Here is a 13,640-nt window from a genome sequence, read left to right as displayed (position 1 = left end):
AATCCTCCGCCTTGCGGCGCCGGCACACCGGGTTCTAGTCCTGGTTGGGGCACCAATCCTGTCCCGGTTGCCCCTCTTCCAGGCCAGCTCTCTGCTGTGGCCAGGGAGTGCAGTGGAGGATGGCCCAAGTGCTTGGGCCCTGCACCCCATGGGAGACCAGGAGAAGCACCTGGCTCCTGCCATCGGATCAGCGCGGTGCGCCGGCCGCAGCACGCTACCGCGGCGGCCATTGGAGGGTGAACCAACGGCAAAAGGAAGACCTTTCTCTCTGTCTCTCTCTCACTGTCCACTCTGCCTGTCAAAAAAAAAAAAAGTGTCAAAAGAATTTTAAAATATTTTGAACTAAATGAAAATATGACATCAAAATATGTGAGATACAGCAACAGCAGTGCTAACAAGGAAATTAGAATGCATATATTAGAAAAGAAAAAGCGGCCAACACCATGCTCATTTGGTTAATCCTCCACCTGCGGCACTGGCATCCCATATGGGCACCAGGTTCTAGTCCCGGTTGCTCCTCTTCCAGTCCAGCTCTCTGCTGTGGCCTGAGAAAGCAGGGGAAGATGGCCCAAGTGCTCGGGATCCCTGCACCCACATGGGAGACCAGGAGGAAGCACCTGGCTCCTGGCTTTGGATCCGCGCAGCGCGCCGGTTGGGGGTGAACCATCAGAAGGAAGACCTTTCTCTCTGTCTCTCTCTCACTGTCTAACTCTGCCTGTCAAATAAAAAAATATATATCTTAAATCAACAATCTAATATGCTACTTTAGGAAATTAGAAAAGCAAATTAAACCCAAACTAAGGGGAAACCGAAATAATAAAAATTAGAGCAGAAATCGGTGAATTGAAAACATGAAATCAGTAGAGAAAATCAATTAAAACAAAAATTTTTTAAAACAATAAAATAAACTTTTATCCCATCTAATCAACAAAAAAGGGAAAGATACACATCATTATTATCAGAAATGAAATAGGGTCCATTACTACCAATCCCATGCACAATAAAAAATAAAAATATTATTAATGACTCACAAATTTGCTAACCTAGATGAAATATACCAACTTCTTGAAAGATGCAATCTACCAAAACTCCTACAAAGAGAAACAGATCATCTGAAAAAGCCTGTATCTATCAAATAAACTGAATCAATAATTAATACAGAAAGTTTCCAAAACAGAAAGCATCAGGCCCATATGGATTCACTGGTGAATTCTATAAAATATTTAAGGCAGACATGATGCCATTGCTCTACAATCTCTTCCAGAAGGTGGAAGCAGAGGCAACAACCATTACCTTATTCTATGAGGTCAGCATTCAAATACCAAAGTCAGATGATTACAAGAAGACTGTCTCTCATGTACACTGATGCAAGAATCCTCAGTGAAATATTAGCAAATCAAATCCAACAATGGATAATAAGAATTATATACCAAGACCAAGTGGATTTACTCCAGATAGGCAAGGCTGATTCAACATTTAAAAATCAATTAATATAACCCATCACATAAGTAATTAACAATGACAGCCATTATATGATCCTATCAACAGATGTAAAAAAAGCATTTGACAAAAATTTAACATTCATTTATGATTTTTTTTTACTTTTATTTTATTTTTGACAGGCAGAGTGGACAGTGAGAGAGAGAGACAGAGAGAAAGGTCTTCCTTTTGCCGTTGGTTCACCCTCCAATAGCCGCCACAGCCTGTGGCATGCGGCCAGTGCACCGCGCTGATCCGAAGGCAGGAGCCAGGTGCTTCTCCTGGTCTCCCGTGGGGTGCAGGGCCCAAGCGCTTGGGCCATCCTCCACTGCACTCCCGGGCCACAGCAGAGAGCTGGCCTGGAAGAGGGGCAACCGGGACAGAATCCAGAGCCCCAACCGGGACTAGAACCCTGTGTGCTGGCGCCGCAAGGCAGAGGATTAGCCTGTTGAGCCACGGCGCCGGCCATTTATGATTTTTAAAAAAAGCCCTCAGGAAACTATAAATTGAGGCAAAGTTCTTCAACTTGATAAGTAACATGGACAATAACGTATAGCTAACAACAATACTTAGTAGTCAGAAATTAGATGTTTCCTCCTTGAGACCCAGAGTAAGGAACAAGAATCAGGAACACAAATGTTGCTTCTCGTCAATCCTATTCTTTTTTTTTTTTTTTGACAGGCAGAGTGGACAGTGAGAGAGACAGGGAGAAAGGTCTTCCTTTACCGTTGGTTCACCCTCCAATGGCTGCTGTGGCCAACACATCTCGCTGATCCGAAGGCAGGAGCCAGGTGCTTCTCCTGGTCTCCCACGGGGTGCAGAGCCCAAGCACTTGGGCCATCCTCTGCACTCCCGGGCCACAGCAGAGAGCTGGCCTGGAAGAGGGGCAACCGGGACAGAATCCAGCACCCCGACCGGGAGACTAGAACCCGGTGTGCCGGCGCCGCTAGGCGGAGGATTAGCCTGTTGAGCCACGGTGCCGGCCTCATCAATCCTATTCAACATCACACTGGACATCCTAGGTAAAGCAACTGGACAAGAAAAGGAAATAAGCTTCTAATGAGTTTGGGGCAGGGCATTAAGTACCACTACATGCTAACACTAGAAGAAAAGAGACAACCAGACATCCTGTACTTTCTGATGTGGTAGTGTCAAAAAAATCAGAATTTCAGTCTGATCAAGCTTCTGATTGAAATTCCACTGAAAGGAAACATAGGGAACAGAAGAACATTTTAAATGACATGACGGAGGTGTACTTATCAAAATCCAGACTGTGGAAGACTCTATAAGACAAATGGGTCGATTTATTCAACAAATATACAGCAAGAATAAAATATATGTAAAGGGAACCTAAAGTTTAAATTTTAAAGTTAAAAGATGTAGAAGCTAGTGCTTAAAGCCCTGGCCTGCAGCACTGACATCCCATATGGGCACCAGTTCGAGTCTCTGCTGCTCCACTTCTGATCCAGTTCCCTGCTAATCTCCTGGGAAAGCAATAGAAGATGGCCCAAGTCCTTGGGCCCCAGCACCCACATGAGAAACTTAGAAGAAGCTCTCTTGGCTCCTGGCTTCGGATTGGCTCAGCTCCAGCCGTTGCAGCCATTTGGGGAGTGAACCAATAGATGGAGGACCTCTTTCTCTCTGTCTCTACCTCTCTCTGTAACTCTATCAAATAGATAAAATAAATCTTTTTTAAAAAACAGATATAGCAGTCAATTGTTATATGTAAACTTTGAGTTTTGTATTAAAATATGCAAGAAAAACTATTGTCACTAGACAATTGAGCATATTTAATAACATTAAGGAGTTAATTTTCTTTAAAAAAAAAGATTTATTTATTTACTTGAAAGAGTTACACAGAAAGAGAAGGAGAGGCAGACAGAGAGAGAGATCTTCCATCCGCCAGCTCACTCCCCAGATGACTGCAACTGCCAGAGCTGCACTGATCCAAAGCCAGGAGCCAGGAGCTTCTTCCAGGTCTCCCACGTGGGTTCAGGAGCCCAAAGACTTGGGCCATCTTCCACTGCCTTCCCAGGCTACAGCAGAGAGCTGGACTGGAAGTGGAGCAGCAGGGATACGAACCAGTGCCCATATGGGATGCCGACAAGGAGTTAATTTTCTAAGATGCAATAATGCTATGTGGTTATATCCTGGAAAAGATTCCATGTCTTTTTAAAAATATGTCTATTTTTGAAAGGCAGTTACATAGATAGTCAAATGGTCCAAGTCATCCCTACTGTATAACAGCTTCCAATCCAGAGCAAAGATGCAATTCCTAATTCCTCGCTAACATCACTTCACACAGTCTCAGGTCTTACGAGACTTCCATAGCACGCTCCTGTGGAGACGCCTCAGGGTTCATGATGCTGTGTGGGCTCCCTTGTTATAACATGTAATAACCCAATGTATTCACCCCCGCTTCATCCAGGTGTGCTTTTGGTGGGTGGGTGGCACTGGAAGACACAGTAGTAATAGTCATTAGACTGAAGGGTCCCTCTTCCCACCTGTAACCTGAGGAATCCGTATCCAGTTTCATTCCCCCAACTCAGCAGTCTCTCTTACAACAGACAAATGTGCAGTTTCACGCAGTACATAAATGGCTTTCAGACTAACTAGTTCCCTCTAGGATTTCCTTACCCCGGATCACTGAGGAGAAAGAAATCCCATGGCCATCACTTTACCAAGGGCACGTCTCATGTCTTTGTTCCTCAGGCTGTAGATGAAAGGGTTCAGCATGGGAGTGACCACTGCGAACATCACCACGGATGTGATATCGTTCTCAGCCGAGTGCGAGAACGAAGGGCTGAAATACACAGCGATGATGGTGCCATAGAAGAGGGAAACCACTGCCAGGTGCGAGCCGCAGGTGGAGAAGGCTTTCCACCTGCCCCGTGTGGATGGCATTTTCCATACAGCCCAGGCAATAAGGATATACGACACCAGGATACAAAGAAATGGGATGATCATTATTGGTCCAGCTTCAAAAAGAATCATCATCTCATTGAGCCGTGTGTCCGAGCAGGAGAGCTTCAGGAGAGCAGTCACATCACAGAAGAAGTGGGGGATGGCATTGTCCCCACAGAATGACAGTCGTGACATCAGCAGGGTGTGCAACAGCATATCCGCATTGGCAACAATCCAGGACCCAGTGACCATCAGGACACAGAGCTGGCGGGTCATCCTCGCCGTGTAATGTAAGGGGTGGCATATGGCAACAAAGCGGTCATAGGCCATCACGGCCAGGAGGAAATTGTCCATGTCCATGAATATGAAGAGAAAGTACATCTGCGTGAGACAGCCAGAGTAGGAGATGGCCTTGGTGCCGAGGGCGTGATTGGCCAGCATCTTGGGGACGGTGGTGGAGGAGAAGCAGACGTCCACGAAGGACAGGTTGCTGAGGAAGAAGTACATGGGGGTGTGCAGGCGGGAGTCTGTGCCGATGGCCAGGACGATGAGCAGGTTCCCCAGGACCGTGGCCAGGTACATGCTCAGGAAGAGCACAAAGAGCAGCCGCTGCTGCTGGGGCTGCCGCGAGAGTCCCAGGAGGAGGAACTCGGAGACACTCGACTCGTTGGCCCCTCCCATGGGTCTGAGCCCAGGTGCAGAGTAGAGTGAGTTCCAAGAGGCAGACTATGAGGATGTGACTGCCACCAGTCAAGCCCAGTCACAGCCGTGTGAACAGAATCTGGAGTGGGTTGTTCTGTCAGGATCTTCTCCTAACCCATGCGCCCCCAACTGTCAACACCTGATCCAAGATGCTGCTGCTCCCGCTGCCTGGTTCTTGTAGTTTTTTACACCATAACAACATGCAGGCACACCCAGAGCCCTGCTCTGCAAGTATGTGGGTCTCCCTCAACATTCTCAGGCTCTCACCACACTCTAGTCCAGACAAGAGAAAAGCTGCTCATTACTATCTTTATCCCAAGTCAGGCTGATGGAGTCGGGATTCTTACTGCTGCTTCCTATGAATGGGGAGGATTTGGGGCTTTCTCCAAGGACCTCAATCTTTAGTAAAGAAAGACTGACATTTCCACAGTCACATAGCACCTGGGAGACGTGGGGAGATGGTTGTCAAGTATTCTTCCCTCCAAAGAACTGGTCTCTTTTCCTCTTTCTTCCCTGGACAGCAGTCTGGAGAGCATGCAGGCTCTGGGCAAGCGCAGAGCAGCTGTTCCCCCTGCACAGGAAGACGTCTGGGGCGTCACAGCCAGGAGTTTATAGCAGCCTCCAGGGGACATCACACACAGGCGTTTACTGCAGCCTCCACGGCCACAGGGACCGGACTCCCTGAGAGTCTTGTTAGAGAGGAAGAGAAAGTAATTGTGCCAGGTCCTGCTCCCTGTGGGCCAACTTTCTTATCTAACCCTTGGATCAGAACTAACGGATGAAGCAATCTGGAGGGAAACAGGTCCCAGATGAAACTGCCTGGGATCTCAAACTACATCTCTATCCTGACCTAGACTTTGTTCACAGGTCTCATCTTCTTACTTTCATAGCTCAGAAACTGGGGTCCCTGCAAGATTCCTGGAATGAACATCTTTTTTTCTCATGCCTGGTCATGTCCTGTAGATAGCAGGGATGTGTTTGCAGGCCAAGATGTCAGGGGGGCATCACAGAGTGGCGCTTAATCCCTTAAAGCACTGGCTGTTCAGAAAAACCACTGTGTGATGGTGGAGGGAGAGCGACATTGAGGAGGGCGTGACACAACACAACATCATTGAGGAAACCCCTCACCCACAGCAGAACTGCTTGCATATGTCGTCCCACGTCACAGGAGAGCACACTTTTCTGAGAACAGGGCCCTGACCCATCAACCATCTGGGAGGTCCATCACCCACTTCCCAGGAACAAATGACGACTGCATGACGGAGCTGGCACTGGAACTGAATGTCAACAGGTCATTCTAAGTAGGCTACAAACCTAGATGCTTGCAACTGTCTACCGGCTATTTCACAGATGGAGAGGCAAACGCCTATAATAAGATTTAAAAATGAAAAGACAGAAGTAGAGGTGAGCTGGAGAAAAAACTGACAGCTGTCTAGTTCAGGGCTCAAGTCATTTTCTGATGAATGACTACACTGTAGTGTCCCTCACTACTCTAAGTTGCAAATAACGAAACAAGTCTTACTGAGCTACACAGAAAACGATTTTGTGAAAATGATGAGGATTATTGATTCAGCCTATTTTCTGCTGTTGTAACAGATTTCTGTAGACTGGGTAGTGGGTAAAGGATAGAGATTTGCTTTTTTTCCTAGTTCCGGAGGCTGGTAACTAAGGTCAGGGCTGCCCATGCAAGGGTCTTTCTGCTGTGTCATAACACGATAAACTGCATTACCAAAGAAGATGGGCGAGGCAAGACAGAGCAAACTATGGGCTGAACTAATTCTCTTTAGGAGAAACCCACTCCTGATATAACGGTGTCAATACATTGCTGACAGCAGAGCCCTCAGAACCTGAACACCTGTAAAGGGGCTCCACTCTCAACACTGTTGCTTTGGGCATTAGGCTTCCAAACATACGAATTTTGAGAGACATACTCAAACCACAGAAGACACCTCTGAAACACTGGATGGCTGGAGAACAAGGCTTGGAGGACCACACAGCAGCTCCAGCGGCCCACACTGAGCCACCACACTGTTCTGATCAGCACACAGACGCTGCTGCTGCCTCCCAGCATAAAGGCTGCAGTCCGTGGCTTGGACACAGACTCACTGTCCAGAGGATGCTGCTAGAGGACAGCGCACATTGTACAGAGGAAGCTACTAGAAGCACTGCTGCCTCGGGAATCCATCCTTCTCCTATGGCCGTCACCTGGGTCCCCCCTTCCCTCAGTAAAAGGCAGAAAGAGGGGCTGGGAAATCAGCTACTCAGGGTTTCGGTTCCATAGGGAGACACAGGCTCTCACCCCAAGAACTGTGAGGGGGGTGATTACTTAAGCTTTGGAAGGGGGCACAGAAATCGAGAAGTAAAGAAGCCAGAGAAATGACCACAGTATTCACCCTGCCACATGCCCCTCTCTCCAGTTTGCTCTTCGGTAGAAAAGAGATTCTCTGGCCTACCACGATGCAGCCATCCTTCACGCAATGGGGACACGACTCACAGTCCCACCAGTTACCGCATGCAGGTCCACAACCAGGTCTCTGCTCTGGTCATGATCCCATGATGACAGACTGGAACTTCTGAGTCCAACCTGAAAGCTGACCAGTCAGGACACATCCTGCTTATGCGTATAACATGAAGAAAAGCAATCAAAGAAAAAGAAGGATAGCTGAAATATGTAAGTAAAAGGGATGTCAAAAGTTGCTGGAAATGCATATTATGAAAAACAATGTATGGGACTCAAATTTCATTGTACCCAAATAAACTTATCCTTGAATTCCATTAGCCATAAACTTCTGACGTCACCCTGAATTGTCCATGGTAGGAACAGTACACTGTGTCCAATAACACAGCAGCCCAAACGTACAACAGCCTCAGACTGTGCCCTTCTCGGGTCTTCACTATGTCAGTGAGGTCAGTTACCCCAGGGAATGCGTACACATAAATGCCAGTCAGTCTCACAGACACCGGACTTACCCTTGGATCCATTATCTACACTTATCCTCATAGTAGGCAACAAGCCACTCCAACACACAGCAGCAAAGAACAGCAAACGTTTGCCTCACAGAGATCCCGCGGGTCGAGACTGTGTTGTGGTTTAGCGGAATGGTTCAGGGTCAGGCTTCTGCGTGAGACTGCAGGTACGCTGGCGGCAGGGGCTCAGTACCAGAGGCTCCTCCTCCAGGAGAGCTCCTCCTTCATTCGCTGCCACTGGCAGCAACCTCACTTCTCCCTGGACCTCCACTCAGAGCTAATGTGAAGTGTCCTCACACAGAACTGCTGGTGTCCCCCGAGCAGGGCTTCAAGATGCATGACAGAAGCCACAACATCCTTTAAGTCACAGCTCCAGAAGTCACATGCCATTGCTTCCTGCACACTACTGCCTGCACACTCATCCCAGATCAACGTGGGAGGGATTACAGGAGGCCGGGATCACTGGGGGTCACCGTGGCAACCAGCTGCCACATCATTTATGATCAAGTGGGTTCCCTGGTTATAGACCAGGTCTATGGGATGCCAACTTGACAGATGAATCCACCCTCCCTAACACACATTCTGACAGTCCTCCAACCTCAGGTGACTGAGCTGCTGCGTCCACGGTGCCCTCTCCTGACTACTTTCACACATTCAGGAAGCCATGTTCACCACAGGTTTTTCTACGGATGTCATCTGTTCAGTGCTAGGTGCTGCCTGGGATGTCATAAAGATCCCGACAGTGGAATCCACCATCTCTCAACACAGTTACATAAGAACCGAGCTTCCAGCACGTGAACCCGTCAGGGACAAACCTGAGTGAGACCGCAGCAGCAGGGCTTAGCCTTTGAAGAGGAGCCTTCACTCTGAGAGGGCCCGGACCCACCGACACTGACTGGTTAAACACGCTCATCTCCCCAGCCACCCTCCCCACGTTACAGGACCTCCAGATTGCACACGACACCTTTAGATTTCAGTCTCCACCTGAAGAGGTAGGATGGGAACCCTCAACACCTGTGACCCTCAGTAATGAGATGGGGGGGGGGGCAGAGACTGAGTAGACAGGGATTCTGGGAAGTGTCAGTGGCCCATTTTTGGTGGCCATGAACCCTGGGGCACCAATTCCTGTCTCTCAGGGGCCAAAGAGCCTGAGGCACCTGCCACAGTAAGAACTTCAGCTCTATGTCCATGTTCCCAGTTTTTGGCTCCTGTAGCAACAGAAGGCACCATACTGACTCACCAAGACAACTGTGAACTGAGGCCTCCACCCTCTCCTAACTAGATGGAAATGCACCAATCAGGAAAAAGATTAGCAAGGGTGGAGACAGGGAGGGCCCAGTGGTGCCACCTCTGATTGGTCCTGTTCCTGGGCATATGGGGCATGCTCACAGAGTCAGCACCCCGCCCCCAGCACCTGCCATGGGTGGATCAGTGTGATGCCCCCTTCTCCTAGTCTCATAGCAGCAGTGCAGGGCTCTGAATAACACTGAGGCAAAGTGTAAAACCTAAGGCCTCAGTAACCCAGATAAATAGCATTTAATTCATATTTGAAAAACAAAATTCAATCAACAGTACTCACAAAATAACAAAATTTTAAGGACAAATCCAGTAAGATTCAAGATAACTTAATATTACTTTAGACCTTCACCTGGTGAAGAGAAATCACTGTAGGTGGAAATTCTCTCAGATAAAGTGCAGATAAGCAAGAATGAATTTGAAAATATTGACTTTTGCTCCCACTAAAGCTAAGAAAGTAATATTTTAAAATATTCTTGGCTGGCGCCATGGCTCAATAGGCTAATCCTCTACCTTGCGGCGCCGGCACACCGGGTTCTAGTCCCTGTCGGGGCACCAGATTCTGTCCCAGTTGCCCCTCTTCCAGGCCAGCTCTCTGCTGTGGCCAGGGAGTGCAGTGGAGGATGGCCCAAGTCCTTGGGCCCTGCACCCCATGGGAGACCAGGAGAAGCACCTGGCTCCTGCCATCGGATCAGCGCGGTGTGCCAGCCGCGGCGGCCATTGGAGGGTGAACCAACAGCAAAGGAAGACCTTTCTCTCTGTCTCTGTCTCTGTCTCTCTCTCTCTCACTGTCCACTCTGCCTGTCAAAAAAAATATTCTTGGGGTCGGTGCTGTGGCATAGTGGGTAAAGCTGCTACCTGCAGCACCTGTATCCCATATGGGTGCTGTTTGAGACCTGGCTGCTCCACTTCTGCTCCAGCTCTCTTCTATGGCCTGGGAAAGCAGTAGAAAATGGTCCAAGTTCTTGGGCCCTTGCACCCACATGGGAGACCCAGAGGAGGCTCCTAGCTTTGATTGGCATCCAGTTGTTGTGGCCATTTGGGGAGTGAACCAGCAGATGGAAGACCTCTCTCTCTCTCTCTAATTCTGCCTTCAAATACATAAATAAATCTTTTTAAAAATAAATAAAATATTCTCATTTAGGGAAAGGTGTTGTGATTCAGAATGTTCAATCACAACCTAGGATGCTGGCGTCCCATATTTGAGTGCTGGTCTCCTGCTTGGATGGCAGGGATCCAATTACTTGAGCCATCACCCCTGCCTTCTAAGGTACACATTATCAGGAAGATATTCAAGTATTGGAGACAAGTATAAACCCAAGTACTGGGGCCAGTGTTGTGGAATTCTGATTTATGTCCCTGCTAATGGCTGGGTAAAGCAGCACAACATGGCCCAGGTGTTTGGGCCTCTGCTACCCACGTGGGAGAATCAGAAGTTCCTGGCTCCTGGCTTCAGCCAGCTCAGTGCTGGCCCTGGAGGCCATCCAGGGAGTGAATGAAGGATGGAGGATCTCTCTCTCACCATCTCTCACTTTCACACTAAATAAACAGATGCTTAAAAAGAAAGACCATCTAACACCAAAGACATGAATCCTTTTCTGGAGTCACACAACTCACTGGAGACAACACCAGGTATGCATCTGGCAAGGCCATGCTACAAGTAAGCCCAGGTGATGACTTTTATTGCTGACCCATTACAACTTAAGTCAAGAAGGGACTGAAAGGACATGCAGCATCCTCGAGTGAACACAGGACCTTCTTAACCTGGGGCATGCCTGACTCCATGGGACGAATGAGCTTTGAGATCTTTTGTCAACAATCAGGGGATGCAGGACTCGATATAGAAAAGGCCAGTGTCATTGGGCAGGGAGAGTGGACAAAGGAAGTCCCTGCTGTTGCAGCAGCTCACCCAGTAGCCTATGAAAATGTTTGTGGGGGAATGAGAAGGTGAGAAGGTCATGCCAAGATGGCCGCTGACAACAAAAACTGCCTGGCAACAGGCCGTGATTGGATGGCTTTGGAAACAACATGACAACAGAGCCTGACTGGCAACAGGCTGTGATTGGATGGCTTTGGAAACTGCCTAGCAACAGGCTGTGATTGGTTAGGGCGTAGACCGCCCCTTGATCAGATTGGCTGCCTTGGCTATATAAGCAGCCGTAGCAACTGAAATAAATGAGTCTGCCGGCTGCTTGCCTCAGGCCTGCTTTCACCTGACTCCCGGGGTCTGTGTGGTGACTCCACACCTCTTGCCCCCACCACACTCCTCCTCTCAGGAACAAATCCACCTCAACAAATGTTGATGCCGGTAGACAAAGCGGTGTGAGCCTGCTGTCTGCTGCAGCATGATTTACACTCATAGGGAACTGAATCTGCTCAGGCTGGAATTATCCAAGTCAGTCACATATAACACATCCATACCATGAAATGTCATACAACTGTAAATATCACATCGAATGTACTGGTTACGTGGAAAATGGAAAGTCAAAAATCAGGATGCAAAATTATATAAATTCCTTGAGGTCAACTTGGTTAAAATAACTTTCATATATCTACTCTCAATTTTCAAATTAATTTATAATTTAAAAAGCAGAGATATATAGAAAGATAGTCAGAAATCTCCATCTCCTAGGTCTCTCCCCAAATGCCTGAATCAGTCAGAGCCAGGTAAAGCCAGATCCAGGAGCTCAATTCAGGTCTCCCACATGAGTGGTAGGAGTCATCTACTTGAGCCATCACCCTCTGCCTCTTAGGGTGCTCAGTGAAAGGAAATGGCTTGAACTAGGCACTCTGATATGGCTATAGGCATCACAAGTGGCGATTTAACCACTGTGCCAAATTCTCACTCCCAAGAGTCCTTACCTTTTAAAGATACACAAAGAACCATCTAGGCACGAAATGATATCTGGCATTTAAAAGAAACCAGGAAGGGGAAAGAGACTAGGGGTACAGGTGGAACAGGATGATCAATGGATAATGAACAGATAATTACCGCATCTAGGTGATGCTCATGCGGGTTCACTAATATTTGCTGTCTGTTCTTATGTGGGTCTGAAATTTCCCATCCCAATAGTGAATGCACGCATCTCAAGTCACAGTCTTACTTGCTGAATCACAACGCCTGCCTCCCAATGAGAATTTTTGAAAATATCACTTTTGGGGGCTGGTGCTATGGCATAGCAGGTAAAGCTGCTGCCTGCAGTGCCAGCATCCCATATGGGCACTGGTTCAAGTTCTGGCTGTTCTGCTATGGCCTGGGAAAGCAATAGAAGATGGTTCAAGTCCTTGGGGCCCCTGCACCCATGTGGGAGATCCAGAAGAAACATCTGGCTCCTGACTTTGGATCAGCACAACTCTAGCCATTGTGGCCATCTGGAGAGTGAATCAGTGGATGGAATTCCTCTCGCTCTCTGCCTCTGTGTAACTCTGCATTTCAAATAAATATTTTTTTTTAAAAAAGAGTATTTTTAAAAATCACTTTTGTAGTTTTAGTGGAAGCAACATTCTGTTTACTTAATAAGCTGGCACACTTCTCAGAAATTACAATAACCCCAGCTGGACCAGGCACTTAGTACAGAAATTAAGTTACCCTTGTTCCACATTAGAGGACCTGGGTTTGATTTCTGGCTCTAGATCCTGGCTCCACCTTCCTGTTAATACGCACCCTGAGAGGCAGCAGGTGACGGCTCAAGTGCTGGGGTCCCTGCCATCCACAAGACAGATCTAAGTTTTGTTCACAGCTCACAGCTTTGACCTAGTCCACCCTGACTGAGGTGGTCTGCAGGGTCTTCGTCCACCCGTACGAGGAGGGACTGGGCCCGAGGAAAGGTAAGCATGCTGCTTGCCAGTTTCCCAGCCTCATGATCCCGGAGACAATCAGACACAGCGGGGAGCCAAGTCTAGCAAGAACTCATTTATTTCATGCATAACAGAGCCTTTTAAAGCACAAAACTGCAGTCATTGGGGCAGGGCATCAGGACCAACCAATCACTTAAAAGAACATTTTACAGGGCAATTTTTATAGGACTAGCCATATGTCTATACATTCATTATCGGTTGTCGTCACTTCCCCTGATGTTGTGTGGCCAATTAGCTTTGGTGGTAAACAACTTTGTGTTCCGCCCACCTTAGTTCCTTTGGGTGCCATCTTTGAATTGCCTCATGTGTCTAATTTCCCCACAGTGGTCATTTGGTGAGTGAATGAGCTGATGGGAGCTCTGTGTGTCTCTCTGCCCCTCAAAGAAAGAGAATTTTTAAGTAATCAGGGCTGCCAATGATGTGATAAGAAAGAG

The 13,640-nt window shown here is 47.8% G+C and overlaps 1 protein-coding gene across 1 annotated transcript; it reads right to left on the bottom strand.

Moving 5' to 3' along the window:
- Positions 1-4,122: 4,122 nt before the first annotated feature.
- On the bottom strand, positions 4,123-5,064 carry LOC133750353 (olfactory receptor 1361-like). The gene has a single exon (XM_062179923.1). It carries the CDS (start codon positions 5,062-5,064, stop codon positions 4,123-4,125), a length of 942 nt encoding a protein of 313 aa, XP_062035907.1.
- Between the last annotated feature and the right edge of the window lie 8,576 nt (positions 5,065-13,640).

The sequence above is a fragment of the Lepus europaeus genome, chromosome 21 (genome assembly GCF_033115175.1).
Source record: "Lepus europaeus isolate LE1 chromosome 21, mLepTim1.pri, whole genome shotgun sequence".
NCBI classification, from domain to species: Eukaryota; Metazoa; Chordata; class Mammalia; order Lagomorpha; family Leporidae; genus Lepus; species Lepus europaeus.
This window is presented reverse-complemented; position numbering and strand designations above follow the sequence as displayed.

Excerpts from the sequence above, each read along its gene's own strand:
- LOC133750353 (XM_062179923.1), bottom strand. The coding sequence starts at position 5,064 with ATGGGAGGGGCCAACGAGTCGAGTGTCTCCGAGTTCCTCCTCCTGGGA.